The sequence below is a fragment of the Lynx rufus genome, unplaced genomic scaffold, assembly GCF_022079265.1.
Source record: "Lynx rufus isolate CCGP_SWC_20201006 ecotype Redwood Valley unplaced genomic scaffold, mLynRuf1.p SCAF_15, whole genome shotgun sequence".
Taxonomy (NCBI): domain Eukaryota; kingdom Metazoa; phylum Chordata; class Mammalia; order Carnivora; family Felidae; genus Lynx; species Lynx rufus.
Window position 1 is genome coordinate 60,231,431 of NW_025814829.1, and position 18,282 is coordinate 60,249,712.

General features: G+C 41.9%; 1 protein-coding gene across 1 annotated transcript in view; it reads right to left on the minus strand.

Moving 5' to 3' along the window:
• The window catches only part of LOC124509882 (kinesin-like protein KIF28P), a 78,850-nt gene that overhangs the window by 37,952 nt on the left and 22,616 nt on the right, over positions 1 to 18,282 (minus strand). The window contains exon 5 of the mRNA XM_047076474.1: positions 13,961 to 14,185. Coding sequence (XP_046932430.1) covers positions 13,961 to 14,185 — 225 coding nt within the window. The remainder of the gene's footprint in view (positions 1 to 13,960; positions 14,186 to 18,282) is intronic.

The window sequence follows — 18,282 nt, forward strand, 5'->3', positions numbered from 1 at the left end:
ATTTTTTATTTTTTAAAATTTACATCCAAATTAGTGTATAGTGAAGCAATGATTTCAGTAGATTTCTTAATGCCCCTTACCCATTTAGCCCATCCCCCCTCCCACAACCCCTCCAGCAACCCTCAGTTTGTTCTCCATATTTATGAGTCTCTTTTGTCCCCCTTTCTGTTTTTATATTATTTTTGTTTCACTTCCCTTATGTTCATCTGTTTTGTCTCTTAAAGTCCTCATATGAGTGAAGTCATAGAATTTTTGTCTTTCTCTGACTAGTTTCACTTAGCATAATACCCTCCAGTTCTATCCATGTAGTTGCAAATGGCAAGATTTCATTCTTTTTGATTGCTGGGTAATATTCCCAGCAATATATATATATATGCATGCCACCTCTTCTTTATCCATTCATCCATCAGTGGACATTTGGGCTATTTCCATACTTTGGCTCTTGTTGATAGTGCTGCTATAAACATGGGGGTGCATGTGTCCCTTCGAAACAGCACACCTGTATCCCTTGGACAAATGGCTAGTAGTGCAATTGCTGGGTCGTAGGGTAGTTCTATTTTTAGTTTTTTGAGAAAGCTCCATACTGTTTTCCAGAGTGGCTGCACCAGCTTGTATTCCCACCAACAATGCAAAAGAGATCCTCTTTCTCTGCATCCTTGCCAACATCTGTTGTTGCCTGAATTGTTAACGTTAGCCATTCTGACAGGTGTAAGGTGGTATCTCATTGTGATTTTGATTTGTATTTCCCTGATGATGAGTGATGTGGAGCACTTTTTCATGTGTTGGTTGGCCATCTGGATGTCTTCTTTGGAGAAGTATCTATTCATGTCTTTTGCCCATTTCTTCACTGGATTATTTGTTTTTTGGGTGTTGAGTTTGATAAGTTCTTTGTAGATTTTGGATACTAACCCCTTATCTGATATGTCATTTGCAAATATCTTCTCCCATTCTGTCGGTTGCCTTTTAATTTTGCTGATTGTTTCCTTCGCTGTGCAGAAGCTTTTTATTTTGATGAGGTCCCAGTAGTTCATTTTTGCTTTTGTTTCCCTTGCCTCCGGAGACGTGTTGAGTAAGAAATTGCTGCGGGCAAGATCAAAGAAGTTTTTGCCTGCTTTCTCCTCAAGGATTTTGATGGCTTCTTGTCTTACATTGAGGTCTTTCATCCACTTTGAGTTTATTTTTGTGTCTGGTGTAAGAAAGTGGTCCAGGTTCATTCTTCTACATGTCGCTGTCCAGTTTTCCCAGCACCACTTGCTGAAGAGACTGTCTTTATTCCATTGGATAGTCTTTCCTGCTTTGTCAAAGATTACTTGCCCATACGTTTGTGGGTCCATTTCTGGGTTCTCTATTCTGTTCCCTTGATCTGAGTGTCTGTTTTTGTGCCAGTACCATAGGGTCTTGATGGTTACAGCTTTGTAGTATAGCTTGAAGTCTGGGATTGTGATGCCTGCTGCTATGGTTTTCTTTCTCAAGATTGCTTTGGCTATTTGGGGTCTTTTCTGGTTCCATACAAATTTTAGGATTGTTTGTTCTAGCTCTGTGAAGAATGCTCGTATTACTTTGATAGGGATCGCGTTGAATATGTAGATTGCTTTGGGTAGTATCAACATTTTAACAATATTTGTTCTTCCTATCCAGGAGCATGGAATCTTTTTCTATTTCTTTGTGTCTTCAATTTCTTTCATCAGTTTTCTACAGTTTTCAGTGTATATATTGTTCACCTCTTTGGTTAGATTTATTCCTAGGTATTTTATGGTTTTTGGTGCAACTGTAAATGGGATCGATTCCCTGATTTCTCTTTCTGTCACTTCATTGTTGGTGTATAGAAATGCAACTGATTTCTGTGCATTGATTTTATATCCTACAACTTTGCTGAATTCATGAATCAGTTCTAGCAGTATTTTGGTGGAATCTTTTGGGTTTTCCATATAGAGTATCATGTCATCTGAAAAGAGTGAAAGTTTGACCTCCTCCTGGCTGATTTGGATGCCTTTTATTTCTTTGTGTTGTCTGATTGCAGAGGCTAAGATTCCAATACTATGTTGAATAACAGTGGCCAGAGTGGACTTCCCTGTCTTGTTCCTGACCTTAGGGGGAAAGCTCTCAGTTTGATATTAGTGTTGGGTCACTCGTATATGGCTTTTGTAATCTCGAGGTATGATCCTTCTATCCCTACTTTCTTCAGGGTTTTTATCAAGAAAGGATGCTGTATTTTGTCAAATGCTTTCTCTGCATCTATTGAGAGGATCATATGGTTCTTGTGCTTTCTTTTATTGATGTGATGAATCACGTTAATTGTTTTGCGGATATTGAACCAGCCCTGCATCCCAGGCATAAATCCCACTTGGTGGTGGTGAATAATTTTTTTAATGTATTGTTGGATCCGGTTGGCTAATATCTTGTTGAGGATTTTTGCATCCATGTTCATCAGGGAAATTGGTCTATAGTTCTCCTTTTTAGTGGGGTCTCTGTCTGGTTTTGGAATCGGGATAATGCTGGCTTCATAGAAAGAGTTTGGAAGTTTTCCTTCCATTTCTATTTTTTGGAACAGTTTCAAGAGAATAGGTGTTAACTCTTCCTTAAATGTTTGGTAGAATTCCCCTGGAAAGCCATCTGGCCCTGGACTCTTATTTTTTGGCAGATTTTTGATTACCAATTCAATTTCCTTACTGGTTACAGGTCTGTTCAAATTTTCTATTTCTTCCTGTTTCAGTTTTGGTAGGGTATATGTTTCTAGGAATTTGTCCATTTCTTCCAGATTGCCCATTTTGTTGGCATATAATTGCTCATAATATTCTCTTATTATTGGATCAAACATTTTAAATAGAAGATACTGGGAAATCTACAAAATGAGTAAGTGTTCAGGATGGTGTGATCATGCACGGAAGGGATGAGAACATAGATTTTAGAATATGGTAGGTCACCTTGCTGGTTACGTGAATGTGAGAAATAGCTTGTCAGAATTTCAACTGTCTGAGTTGGAAATCAGGGATAATAGCATATTAGGTGTTAGGAGGGCAACAGATAAGAGAAATACTGGTTCTAACAATGCCTGGCATACAGTAACAGGTGTTAATATTATTACTGACACCAATAAGCAGAGCGTAATGCTCGGTTTCTACACATATATTTTTCAGTGGATTTCTTCGCTTGACTCTAAAATATCAAATTAAGGGGCACCTGGGTGGCTCAGTCAGTTAGGGGTCTGCCTTCGGCTCAGGTCAAGATCTCAGGATTTGTGAGTTTAGGCCCCACGTCGGGCTCTCTGCTTTCCACACAGAGCCCGCTTCAGATCCTCTGTCTCGCCCCCCACCCTGCCCAAGAAAACAAAACAAAAAAACAACAGTGGAAGAAAACACAAAACAACTAAAATAAAACATCAAGTTACAAAAATAGCGCAAACCTATATAAAGTTTATTAACAATTGGAAAATATCTGAATAGTCCTTAAAAGCCTACAAAGTTCCTTATTTTACTTTTAATTGAAGTACAGTTGGGGCTCGACATTATATTAGCTTCAGGTGGGCAACATGGTGATTTGACAATTACGTATGTTACAAAATGCTCCCCACGGGGAGGGTAGTCTCCGTCTGTCACCATACACTGTTATTACAATATTATTGACTAGTCCCTATGCTGTACTTTTCATTCCTGTGACTCACTCATTTTACAAGTTTGTACCTCTTAATTTCCTTCACCTATGTCACCCATCCCTCCAAACCCTCCCCACTGGTGACTGCTAGCTCTCTGTATTTATTAAGTCCGTTTCTATTTGTGTGTTTGTTCATTTGTCTTGTTTTTTAAGATTCCACATATAATTGAAATCCTGTGGTATTTTTCTTTCTCTGACTCATTTCACGTAGCACAATGCCCTCTATGTCCATTGACATTGTCCCGAAAGGCAAGATTTCATTCTTTTTTATAGCTGAGTAATATTCTATTGAGGATATATACCACGTGGTATTGACCGACGCTTGGGTTGTTTCCGTATCTTGGCTGTTGTAAATAATGCTGCAATAAATGTAGATGTATGTATATCTTTTGAACTAGTGTTTTCATTTTCTTTGGGTGAGTACCCAGTAGTGGGATTGCTGGATCATATGGTACTTATATTTTTAATTTTTTTGAAGAAACTCCACACTTTTCCACAGTGGCCACACCAACTTACCTTCCTACCAACAGTGTCCAAGAGTTCCCCTTTCTCCACATCTTCACCAACACTTGTTATTTCTTGTGGTTTTGATTCTAGCCATTCCGACAGGTGTGAGGTGATATCTCATTATGGTTTTGATGATGAGTAATGTTGAGCATCTTTTCATGTGTCTGTATGCCTTCTTTGGAACATGTCTACTCAGGCCCTCTGCCCAATTTTTAAATCAGATTATTTGAGGTTGTTTTTGTTTTTTGATATTGAGTTGTATGAATTCTTTATGTATTTTGGACACTAACCCCTTATTGAATATATCATTTGCGTTTATCTTCTCCCATTCAGTGTGTTGCCTTTTCATTTTGTTGATGGTTTCCTTTGCTCTGCAAAACCTTTTTATTTTGATGTGTCCCAACTGTTTATTTTTGCTTTTGTTGCTATTGTCTGAAGAGACAGAACCAGAAAAATATTAAGACTGTTATCTGAGCATTTACAGCCTATGTTTTCTTTCTTTAACATAGACCTTTTAAACCACTTTTTAAATGTTTATTTATTTTTGAGAGAAAGAGAGAGTAAAGTGGGGGAGGGGCAGAGAGAGAGGGAGACACAGAATCCGAAGCAGGCTCCAGGCTCCGAGCTGTCAGCACAGAGCCCGATGCGGGGCTCGAACCCATGAACCGTGAGATCATGACCTGAGCCGAAGTTGGACATTCAACTGACTGAGCACCCAGGCGCTCCTCTTTTTTTTTAATTTAATTTTTTTTTTTTATTTACTACATTCAGTTATCACTTTTAGGTCTTTAATCCATCTTGAGTTTATTGTTGTGTATGGTGTTAGAAAGCGGTCCAGTTTCGGGGCACCTGGGTGGCTCAGTCGGTTAAGTGTCCGACATCAGCTCAGGTCATGATCTCATGGCTCGTGAGTTCGAGCCCCACGTCGGGCTCTGTGCTGACAGCTCAGAACCTGGAGCCTGCTTCAGATTCTGTGTCTCCCCCTCTCTCTGCCCCTCCCCTGCTCATGCTCTGTCTCTGTCTCAAAAATAAATAAAAACATTAACAATTTTTTTTAAAAAAAGAAAGCAGTCCAGTTTCATTATTTTGCACACAGCTCGCCAGTTTTCCCAACATGGTTTATTGAAGAGACTGTCTTTTCTCCCATTGCATGTTCTCTCCTCTGTTGTAGATTAATTGCCCATAAAAGTGTGTGTTTATCTCTGGCCTCTCTGTTGTGCTCCATTGATCGATGTATCTGCTTCTGTGGCTGTACCATACTGTTGATTGCTATAGCTTTGTAGTATATTTTGAAATCTGGGATTCTAATTCCTCCAGCTTCACTCCTCTTTCTCAAGACTGCTTTGGTTATTTGGGCTCCTTTGTGGTTCTGTACAAATTTTAGGATTATTTGTTGTAGTTCTATTTAAAAAAAAAAAGCAACAGTACTGGTATTTTGATGGGGATTGCATGGGATCTGTAGCTTGCTTTGGGTAGTGTAGACATTTTAACAGTATTTGTTCTTCCAACCCTTGAACATGGAATGTCTTTCCATTTATTTGTGTCTTCTTTGGGGTGCCTGGGTGGCTCAGTCAGTTGAGTGTCCGACTTCAGCTCAGGTGATGATCTCGCGATCATGTGTCAGCACAGAGTTGCTTTGGATCCTCTGTCCCCCTCGCTCTCTGCCCACCCCCCTCCTTGCTTGCACGCATGCACTCTGATTCCTTCTCTCTCTCTCTCAAAAATAAATAAACGTTAAAAAAATTATTTGTGTCTTCTCCAATGTCTTTGATCAATGTCGTATAGCTTTCAGAGGACATTTCTTTTTATCTCCTTGGTTAAATTCATTCCTGGGTATTTTATTCTTTCTGCTAGAATTATAAATAGGATTGTTTTCTTAATTTCTCTTTCCACTAGTTTGTTATTAATGTATAGAAACAGGAATCTATAGACTTCTGTATATCTATTTTGTATCCTGAAACTTTACTGAATTCATTTATTAATTCTAGTCGTTTTTTGGTAGACTTTAGGGTATTCCATGTATAGTATCATGTCGCCTGCAAATAGTGAAAAATTTTACTTCTTTCTTACTTATTTGGATACCTTATATTCTTTTTCATGTCTGATCATCTGATTGCTGTGGCCAGGACTTCCACATGTGTTTTTTTTTTTTTTAATTTTTTAAAAATATTTATTTATTTATTTATTTATTTATTTATTTATTTATTTATTTTAAAAGACATTTTTTTTTAACGTTTATTTATTTTTGAGACAGAGAGAGACAGAGCATGAACGGGGGAGGGGCAGAGAGAGAGGGAGACACAGAATCTGAAACGGGCTCCAGGCTCTGAGCGGTTAGCACAGAGCTCAACGCGGGGCTCGAACTCACGGACCGTGAGATCATGACCTGAGCCGAAGTCGGACGCTCAACCGACCGAGCCACCCAGGTGCCCTTATTTTTCTAAGTTTTTTTTTTTTATTTTTTTTTTTTTAGGACTTCCACATGTTGAATAAAAGTGAGCACATCCTGTCTTGTTCCTCATCTTTGAGGAAACGCCTTTAGTTTTTTACCACTGAGTATAATGCCCGCTGTGGGTTTTTCACATGTGGACTTTATTATGTACATTGAGTTATGTTCCTCTTAAATCCACCTTACTGAGAGTTTTCATGATGAACACATGTTAAGTTTTGTCAAATGCTCTTTTCTGCATCTGTTAATCCTATGATTTTTGTCCTTCATTTGTTCATGTGGTACATTACGTTGATTGATTTGCAAATCTTGAGCTACCCTTGAGTCCCTGAAATAAATTCTACTTGATTGTGGGAATGATACTTTTCATGTATTGTTGAATTTGGTTTGTAGAAGATTTTTGCATGTATGTTCATCAAGGATATCAATCTTTAACATTTTTTAATTTGCATCAAGATGATGCTGGCCTCCTACTGTGAAAAATTTGGAAGGTTTCTTTCCTATTTTTTGGAGTAGTTTGAAAAGAATAGGTATTAACGCTTCTTTAAATGTTTGGTAGACTTCATCTGTGAAGCCATGTGGTCCTGCGATTTTGTTTGCTGGGAGCTCTTTGAATGCCAATTCAGTGTTTTTCCTGGTTATTGGTCTGGTCAGATTTTCTATTTCTTCCCAATTCAGAATTGGACTTGTACATTTCTAGGAATTTATCCATTTCTTCTATCCATTTGTCCAATTTGTTGGTGTATAATCTTTTGTAGTAGTCTTTGTAGAGAGAGAGTGTGTGCAAGTCGGGGAGGGCCAGAGGGAGAGAGAGAATCCCCCGCAGGCTCCAATCCCAGTGCAGAGCCTGATGTGATTTCAAACTCCTTAAGTTTCTTGAGGTGTATTTTGTGGCCTAACATGAAATCTACCCTGGAGAATGTTTCATGTGCACTTGAAAAGAATTTGTATTCTGCTGTTCTTGGATGGGATATGTATCTGTGCGATCCATCTGGTCTCATGTGTCACTCAAAGCCACTGTTTCCTTGTTGACTTTTTGTCTGGACAATCTGTCCACTGACTTAAGTGGGGTGTTGAAGTCCCCTCCTATTGTTGTATTACTGTCAGTTTCTCCCTTTATGTCTGTTAATATTGTCTTTATATATTTAGGTGCTCCTATGTTGGGTGCAGACAGATTTACAACTTTTATAGCCTCTTGTTAGAGTGATCCCTTTATCATTATGTAATGATGTCTCTTGTTACAGTCTTTGTTTTAAAGTCAATTTTGTCTACCCTAGCATTTGTTTTTTGCTTCCACATGCATGGAATATCTTTTGCCATCTTTTCACTCTCAGTCTGTATGTATCCTTAAGTCTGAAGTGAATCCCTGAGAGAGCATATAGTTGGGTCTTGTTTGTTTGTTTGTTTATTCCATTCAGTCACTTTATGTTCTTTTGATTGGAACATGTAGTCCATTTACGTTCATTTTTTCCAAGTTTTGGTTTAAATTCTAGTTAGGGGCGCTTGGGTGGCTCAGTCAGTTGAGCATCTGACTCTTGGTTTGGGCTCAGGTCATGATCTCCCAGTTAGTGAATTTGAGCCCCACATCGGGCTCCATGCTGACAGCACAAAGCCTCCTTGGGATTCTCTCTCCCCCTCTCTCTCTGTCCCTCCCCTGTTCAGGCACTCTCACTCTGTCTTAAAATAAATAAATAAATAAATAAATAAATAAATAAATAAGTAAGTAAGTAAGTAAGTTCTAATCAGTTAACATACAGGGTATTATTGGTTTCAGGAGTAGAACTCAGTGATTCATCACTTACATACAACATCCAGTGCTCATCCCAACAAGTGCCCTCATTAATACCCATCACCCACCTAGCCCATCCCCCACCACCTCCCTTCAGCAATCCTCAGTTTGTTCTTTGTTGTTAAGGGTCTCTTATGGCTTGCTTCCTTTTCTTTGTCCCCCCTTACCGTATGTTCATCTGTTTTGTTTCTTAAATTCCACATATGAGTGAAATCATATGGTATTTGTCTTTTCTCTGACTTATTTCGTTTAACATAATGCACTCTAGCTCCATCCACGTTGTCACAAATGGGAAGGTTTTATTCTTTGTGATGGCTGGGTAGTATTGCATTGTGTGTGTGTGTGTGTGTGTGTGTGTGTGTGTGTGTACATACATACCACATCTTCTTTATCCATTCATCAGTTGATAGACATTTGGGCTCTTTCCATACTTTGGCTATTGTTGATAGTGCTGCTTTAGATATCAGGGCGCATGCACCCCTCCGAATCTATTTTTTTGATCCTTTTGGTAAATACTTAGTAGTGCGATTGCTGGATCATAGGGTAGTTCTATCTTTAACTTTTGGGGGAACCTCCATACTGTTTTTCAGAGCAGCTGCACCTGTTCATTACCACCAACAGTGCAAAAGGGTTCTCCTTTCTCACATCCTCATCAACATCTCTTGTTTCATGTGTTGTTAATATTAGCCATTCCGACTGGTGTGAGGTAATATATCATCATAGTTTGGATTTGTATTTCCCTGATGATGAGTGATGTTGAGCATCTTATGTGTCCGTTAGCCATCTGGTGTCTTCTTCGGAGAAATGTCTATTCATATCTTCTGCCCATTTCTTGACCAGATTATTTGTTTTTTTGGGTATTGAGTTTGATGAGTTCTTTATAGATTTTGAATACTAACCCCTTATCAGATATGTTATTTGCAAATATCTTCTCCCATTCCATTGGCTGCCTTTTAGTTTTGTTGATTGTTTCCTTTGCTGTGCAGAAGCTTTTTATCTTGATGAAGTCCCAATAATTCCTTTTTGCTTCGGCGATGTGTCTAGTAAGAAGTTGTTCTGGCCAAGGTCAAAGAGGTTGCTACCTATGTTCTCCTCTAGGATTTTGGTGATTTCCTGTCTCACATTTAGGTCTTTGTCCATTTTGAATTTATTTTTGTGTGTGGTGTAAGAAAGTGGTCCAGTTTCATTCTTCTGCATGCTGGTGTCCAATTTTCCCAACACCATTTGTCAAAGAGACCATCTTTTTTCCATTGGATATTCTTTCCTACTTTGTCAAAGATTAGTTGACCATATAGTTGTGGGTCCATTTCTGGGTTTTCTATTCTGTTCCATTGATCTGTGTGTCTGTTCCTGTGCAAGTACCATACTGTCTTGATGACTACAGTTTTGTAATACAGCTTGAAGTCTGGAATTGTGATTCCTCCAGCTTTTCGTTTCTTTTTCAGGATTGCTTTCGCTATTCAGGGTCTTTAGCAGTTGCATAGAAATTTCGGGATTGTTTGTTCTAGCTGTGTGAAAAATGCTGGTAGTCCATTTACATTTAAAGTAATTATTGATAAGTATATAGTTCTTGTTATTTTGTTAGTAAACAAAATTTATTGTTCTTTTCCTTTGTGATTTGATAAGTTTCTTTATTGTTGTGCTTGGAATCCTTTCTCTTTATTTTTTGTGTATCTTAGGGGTTTGGGTTTGTGGTCACCATGAGGTTCACATGTAAATTCAGTGTAAATAATAGTCTATTTTACGTTGATGATTGCTTAAGTTGAAACACATTCTAAACGCTCTACATTTTTCCTTCCCCTCCACATTTTATGTATATGGTGTCATACTTTACATTTAAAAATTTTATGTATCCTTTAACTGACTTTTGTATATATAATTAATTTTACTACCTTTGCCTTGTAACCTTCATACTAGCTTTAGTAGTGATTGATTTATCACCTTTATGTCTGGTTTTATCAGTGACATTTTTTCCTTTCATAATTTTCTTTAAAAAAAAGTTTATTCATTTTGAGAGAGGGCGTGCACACACACGAGCGAGGGAGGGGCAGAGGGAGGAGTGAGAGGGAATCCCAGGCAGGTTCTGCACTGTCAATGTGGAGCCCAATGTGGAGATCGAACTCACTAACCGTGAGATCATGACCTGAGCGGAAACCAGGAGTTAGATGCTTAACTGACTGAGCCACCCAGGTGCCTCTCCTTACATAATTTTCTTAATTCTAGTTATAGCCTTTTCTTTTCTGTTTAAAGAAGTTGTTTTAACATTTTTTGTAAGGCCAGTTTAGTGGTAATGTTCTCCTTTGACTTTTGTTTGTCCTGGAAGCTAACTAGCTAGCCAGCTATTCATTCATTCATTCATTCATTCATTCATTTAGAGTGGGAGAGAGCACTTGAGCAGGGGAGAGAGAGAATCTTAAGCAGGCGCCAGGCTCAATCCCACAATCCTGGGATCATAATCTGAGCTGAAATCAAGAGTCAGATACTCAACTGACTGAGCCACCCAGGCACCCCTGTCCTGGAAACTCTTTATCTCTCCTTCAATTCTGGATCATAACCTTGATGGGTAGAGAATTCCTGATTGTAGGCTTTTCCTTTCTGTACTTTGATTATATCGTGCCACTCCCTTCTGGCCTGCCAAGTTTCTGCTGAAAAATCAACTGATAGCCTTATGGGGTTTCTCTTGTATGCAATTATTTGCTTCTCTCTTGCTGTTCTCTAGACTCTCCCTTTGTTATTCATTTTTGACACTTAAATTTTTATGTGTCTTAGTGTGGACCTCCTTGGATTCATCTTGTTTAGGGTTCTCTGTTTTTCCTGGACCTGGATGTCTGTTTTCTTCCCAAGGTTAGGGAAGTTTTCAACTGTTATTTCTTCAAATAAGTTTTCTGCCCCTTTCTCTCTCTCTCCTCTGTCTGGAACCCCTCTAATCCAAATGTTAGTACAAGCTATGCTCATTTAAAAAATTCTTTTTTTTTTTTTTAAATTGCTGTTCAGCTGGCTGCCTTCCATCACCCTGTCTTTCAGATTGCTGACCCTTTGTTCTGCATCCTCCAATCTGCTGTTGATTCCCTCTAGTGTATTTTTCATTTGTTAGTATATTCTTCAGTTGTGATTAGTTCTTTTTGTTTTTTTCTTTAAACAGAGTAGGAAATTCCTCTTTGTTCGTTTATTTATCTTGGAGAGAGAGAAAAGGTGAGTCAGGGAGGGGCGGAGAGAGAGAATCCCAAGCACTGACAGTACAGAACCTGACACTGGGCTCGAACCCAAGAGCGATGAGATCACAACCTGAGCTAAAATCAAGAGTCAGACTCTTAAGCCACTCAGCCACTATATTTCTGTCTCTTTGGTTGAAGGTCTCACTGAGCTCATCCTCCCTTCTCTCCAGTCTGTGTAGCACCTGACGATCGCTTTGAACTCTTTATCAGGCAGATTGCTTATCTCCGTTTTGCTTAGTTCTTTTACTGAGGTTTCATCCTGTTCTTTTGCGTGGAATATATTTTTCTGTCTTCTCATTTTGTCTGAGCCTTCATCTGTTTCTGTGTATTAGGTCAGCTATGTCTCCTGGTGATGACGGCAGTGGCCTTATGTAGAGGTGTCCCGTGGGGCCCAGCAGCACAATTCCCCCTGGTCAGCAGAACCAGGAACTCCAGGGAGGTCAGTTGTGTGGGCTGCGTGCTCCCTCCTGTGTGACTGGCCGTGGCAGCTGTGGGTGTGCCGGTGGTCAAGGCTGGCTCCCCTCCTCTGGGGCAGGAGTCTTTTTGGATGGATGGGTGGGTGGAACACAGGGTCAGGACAGGCAGGGCTAAGGTGGTGGATGGAGAGCATCACATCCCACAAGGACTGACCAGCTAGGCTGAAGGACGTCAAGGAAAACAGTACCTTCAGCACTCTCGTTCCCTGAGAAAGCTCCTACAGATCTCTGATCCTCTGACACATGCCTTAAAATCACTGCTTCTGTGCTGGCCCTTTAAGAGTGGACTCTTGGATTCTTTAATTGATATATTTTTAAGTTTATTTATTTTGAGAGAGAGTGAGTGGGGGGGGGGTCAGAGAGAGAGAGAGAGAGGGAGAGAGGGAGCGAGACTCCCAAGTAGGCTCTGAGCTGTCAGCGCAGAGCCCAATGCTGGGCTCGATCCCACGAATGGTGAGATCCTGACCTGAGCCAAAACCAAGAGTCAGGTGTTTAATCGACTGTGCCACCCAGGTGGCCCAGACTCTTGGATTCTTATGGCGCTTTGCCTCTCCCAGAGTTAAGTCCACTGATTTTCAAAGCCAGGTATTACAAGGCTTGTCTTTCCGATGCAGGTCTCCAGGGCAGGGGGTGCCCGAGGTAAAGTCTGATACCCTCGCTCGTGAGGGAAAATCTTGGTGCCTGGGATATCCTTCTCGCTTGGGCGTCATTATGCTTGGGCTTTGCTTTCCAGCCAGGTCTCCGCCCCTCCTACCCTTCTCAATGGGGGTTATCTCTCCGTGTCTTTAGCTGTGGAAGAGCTGTTCTGCTAGTCTTCGAGTCATTTCCAGAGTGAGCTGGATCATGCGTAGTCATTGCCTCTGTGTGTGAGGAGGAGGAAACGAGCTCAGGTCCCTCTCCGCCATCTTCGCAGTCTGCCCTCAAACTTTTTTAAAATGCAGGCTCTCGGGGTGCCTCGGTGGCGCAGTCGGTTAAGCGTCCGACTTCAGCCAGGTCACGATCTCGCGGTCCGTGAGTTCGAGCCCCGCGTCGGGCTCTGGGCTGATGGCTCAGAGCCTGGAGCCTGTTTCCGATTCTGTGTCTCCCTCTCTCTCTGCCCCTCCCCCGTTCATGCTCTGTCTCTCTCTGTCCCAAAAATAAATAAACGTTGAAAAAAAAATTTTAAATGCAGGCTCTTATTTAAACTTCCCAGCATTCTTGCAGGATCACATTTTACAGAATAGGAAACGGAGACTGAGGGCAAGGAAGTTATTTCCCGAAGTTTCAAAGCCGGTAAACAAAGGGTCAGGTATAGTCCAGTGTTGTCCCACTATTCCTGATCAGAGCAGGGCAACCTTCATTTATTCCCATTCTGTCTGTGACTCGGGCTATGGCGTAGGGAACAGAGATGGTGAAATCCCAGCTCCCTGCACCGATTGCCCAGGCTTTGTAAATAACTGTTTCTGAATCCGGCTAGTGACGATCTAGAGTTCACTCTCTGATATCTACCGAGGAGTGCGGTGGGGAAAAATGTGCTCGGTTTTATCAGAGATGCCAGTTAGTGGAGAGTTACATGGGTGAGATAGTTTCGAAGACTTTATCTTGCAACTTGCATGAATCGGAAAGGTAGTTGAGTATCTGGTGTCCTCTAGGCTCAGGGATCTGAAAGCTGGTCATCATCGTACTGGGGAGCCAGGGTGGAGAGAGGCAAGGTGCCTCCCTTCCTCCTGTTCCTGACCCCGGAGCCCCTGGTTGGAAGCAGCCACCATAATCCACAGGTCAAATCTGAAAGGATTCCTGAACACCCACCAGCTCCTCGTGCCCTCGGGATACCCCCCCCACAGACCCCAAGCCTGGTGGGGAACCGGGACGGCTGCCTTCCCGCACATCTCACCTGCCTGAACTGAATGGTGATAACCATATGAGACCGGCTGCTGCTGGCGTTCATGTTGGTCGAGGCCGTGGTCCTTATTTTTGTCCCTTGCTCCATCAGCCTTTCAATCTGCGCGTACTTCTCACAGGGCACTGACTTCAGGCCGTCCACATAAAAGCCCAGGTGTTGATCCTCCCTTACTTTTAGTCCTCCGGGTTGCTTGGTTCTAGACAACAGGTCTCGTATCTGTGGAAAAAAAGAGTATAAACTTCAGGAAGCCGGGGATTTCCATTTATGTCGCTCTTAACGCCTCTGCCTAGGATATATTAAATAAAAAAAAAACTTATTGGGGCCCCTGGGTGGCTCTGTTGGTGAAGCCTCTGACTTCGGCTCAGGACATGATCTCACGGTTCGTGAGTTCGAGCCCCGTGTGGGGGGCTCTGGGTGGACAGCTCGGAGCCCGGAGCCCGCTTTGGAGTCTGTGTCTCCCTCTCTCTCTGCCCCTCTCCTCGTGCACGCACATGCGCTCTCTCTCTCTCTCTCTCTAAAATAAATAAACATTAAAAATAAATAAATATTTATTGAATGAATAGATGCTAAATTTCAGGAGGTACTGGACACTCTCATAATTTAGGTAAGTAAGCAATAGGGGAACAGCCAACACGAGGGAAATCTGTTGTAACTGCTGACGTAAGCCTAGTTTTCTGAAACTCAGTTCTAGTATTTTCTAGTACCTCAGGGAGCCCATCCGGCCTGTGAACTCCCTTCCTGTGGGACCAGTAGATCCTGACATAGTTCCTGACATAGGAGAGGCACTCCGTGAATGCTTTTTCACAGGACGGTGTAATCAGAGCGAGGCTAACGAATAATGTTTAACACACTGTATGTTGTGCATTAGAAGCGTCTGGAACCACTTCTACAGCATGACGAAATATTGGAGTGGGTGTGCACGGGCGTCTGGCTTTCAACAGGTGCTTCTAAAACATTTCTGCTTGAAACCCTTATAAGAGAATAAGGGTTGCCATGAACGTTCTCCCAGGAGCCTTGTTAACCGTTTTATTTGATTAGCAACTCCTTTGGGGATAACATAGAAATACACCATCCTAGTCCCGGTCTGAATTACCACAGAGTCTCTGTTACAAAGTGGTGACATTTTACTGAAAACAGTGACAACTAAAAATAAAAATAAATAGCAGAGAATAGCGTGCTGAGTACCCAAGGTCAGCAGAAGGCCTGATGCACCTGGGGGGGGGGATCATCATCCCCCAAATGCCACCACCCCGAACCCTACTTCCACGGGAAACTGATTCAATCCCGATGGTATTTGCGCCAGTCAAGTCTAACAAGAGAATGAGGGTGATTCTTTGAATCTTCTTGTCGGAGATTCGTGAGCTGTCACTCCTAGACCACGGCCTCGGGTGCAAGCCCGTGTTGCCTCTCACCCAAGAAGAGCCACTTCGGACAAGGCCAAGTAGGTCCTGCTGTGGGAGTCTGGTAGAAGCAGAGGCCCCCAGAGGGGTGGTTCGGTGTCTTATGGTACCGAGACGTCTGGGCTGGGAGCCTGAAGACCTGGGTTCTCAGTCCTTGTTTTGCTTCCAGCCTGGGAGTGCTTTGGAAAATCTCTTATTTTCCTAGGGTTCATAATAGGAGGGGGCGGATTAAACGATCTCTGAGATCTCCCCCAGGTCTGTTGCTCCACAGCTCTGCGTCCTAGAAGCAAGGCAAGATCGCAGATGGAAGCTTGGGCGAGCCAAACTAAGACAGTGGACGTAAGGTGCCAGAGACAGGGGCAGATCCTGGTGCCAGCGCCCTCCAGGGAGTGTCTGGAGATCAGAATTGGGTGACTCTCATAAGACCTTCTTCACTCACCTGGGCTTTCCCGGGACTCCCCTAACTCTGCCTCCATTTGGCACGCCTTCAAATCCAACTTCCCTCTGCTGCTAGAGAACGCTCCCAGAATCCCAGTCCGATTATCTGATTTCCCTGTAAGATCCTCCACTGATTCTCCACTGCCTGCAGGACAAAGGCCCCTCGCTCTCAGGCAGAGCCTATCTTTGGCTTCATCTCCTGACGTCCCCGCCGTGCATCCAACTCCGGCTACCCAGAGTACTTACTCACTGCTCCCTTCAGTGCCATGCGCTTTCAGGTATTTTTCGACTGGTGAAAACTAATCCTGGCCCAAAGTGCCCCTATCTGTGCCCCGAGCCTTCCCGCAGCCTCGCCAAGCTCATACACATCTCTCGGGGCCCAGTCTGAGTCCAGCATTGACCGATGTTGCCAATGCGCTTTACTTTTCATGCTGCACACGTAAGGCATCACTGTCTGGAGAGGTGTTTTAAGCTCCCACCAGACTCCTCCGTGGCGGGAGTTAAGTCCTGGGACTCACTCGTCCTCAGAGTCTGGTATGATGTCTGAAACATCACAGGTACCTAATAAGCTTCACTTTAAGTACCTAGAGGAAAAATACCGGAGACTCCTGGAATATGAGAAACGGAAATGTTCCTAAGATGTCCAGTGTTCTCATTTTAGAGACAAGAAGACAGAATTCTAGACAGCGTATCATCATAAACAGATGTCAGTAGGGAGACCACAATGAGATGCCCACCAGAAGTTGGTAATAAAAGAAATTAAATTGTCTTCCTAAAGTTATTGGTGTAAGGTAAAGGAGCCATACTATCTTCCAAGTCTTAGCAACTTGAAAGAAATAGAAACTTAACCAGTGACCTTGACATGAGAACCCATTTGGAATCCACAACTATATGGTCAGTCAATCTTTGGCAAAGCAGAAAAGATATCCCATGGGAAAAAGACAGTCTCTTCAACAAATCGTGTTGGGAAAACTGGACAGCAACATGCAAAAGAATGACACTGGACCACTTTCTTACACCATGCACAGAAATAGATTCAAAATTAGGTAAAGACCTAAATGTGAGACAGGATACCATCAAAATCCTACAGGAGAACACAGGCAATAACCTCTTTGGCATCAGCCCTAGCAACTTCTTTCTAAATATGTCTCCTGAGGCAAGAGAAACAAAAGCAAAAATAAATTATTGGGACTTTACCAAAGGAAAAGGTTTCTGCACAGCAAAGGAAACAATAAACAAAATTAAAAAGCAACCCATGGAATGGGAAAAAATATTTGCAAATGACACATCAAAATGATAGTATCCAAAATCTATAAAGACCTTATCAAACTCAACACCCAAAAACCAAATAATCCAATTTTAAAAAGGACTGAAGACATGAACAGACATTTCTCCAAAGAAGACGTAGAGACGGCCAACAGACACTTGAAAAGATGCTCAACCTCATTCATCATCGGGGAAATGCAAAGCAAAACCGCGATGAGATGCCACCTCACGCCTGTCAGGATGGCTAAAATTAACAACACAAGGAACGACAGGTGTTGGCAAGGATGTGGAGAAAAGGAAACCCTCTTGCACTATTGATGGGAATGCAAAGTGGTGCAGCCACTGTGGAAAAGTATGGAGGTTCCTCAAAAAGTTAAAAACATAACTACCCTATGACCCAGTAATTGCACTACTAAGTATTTACCCAACGAATACAAAAATACTGGCCTGCCTGGGTGGCTCAGTCGGTTAAGCATCTGACTCTTGATCTCAGCTCAGATCATGATCTCACAGTCGTGAGTTTGAGCCCCACACTGGGCTCCATGCTGAGCATGAAGCCTACTTAAAAAAAAAATCCAAAAATACTAATTCAAAGGGATACATGCACCCCAATATTTATAGCAGCATTATCTGCAATAGCCAAATTATGGAAGCAGCCTAAGTGTCCATTGACCGATAAAAAGATAAAAAAGATGTATACACACACGCACACACACACACACACACACACACACACAATGGGATATTACTCAGCCATAAAAAAAGAATGGAAACCTTGCCATTTGTGACACCATGGATAGAGCTAGAGTGTATTCTGCTAAGTGCAATAAGTCATTCAGAGAAGTACAAACACCTTATGATTTCACTCATATGTGGAACTTAAGAGACAAAACAAATGAGCCAAGGGGGAAAAAAAAGAGAGATAAACCAAGAAGCAGACTCTTAACTACAGAGCATAAACTGATGGTTACCAGAGGGGACCATCTGTAAATATTCAGGAGCACCCCTTTTAAGCCTAAAAGTGTATTGGCTATTGAGACAGTATTTCCTGTAGAAGGGTGTTCACAAAGAAATGGTCTGTTTGGGAGATACAAATATTTAATTAAAGTTCACAGTATAATATGACCAATTCATGGGGAAAGGGCAGTGAGACCACAGTACATCTCAATGGGTACTGTCTTATTAGAAATTCTCTACTTTATAAGTGAG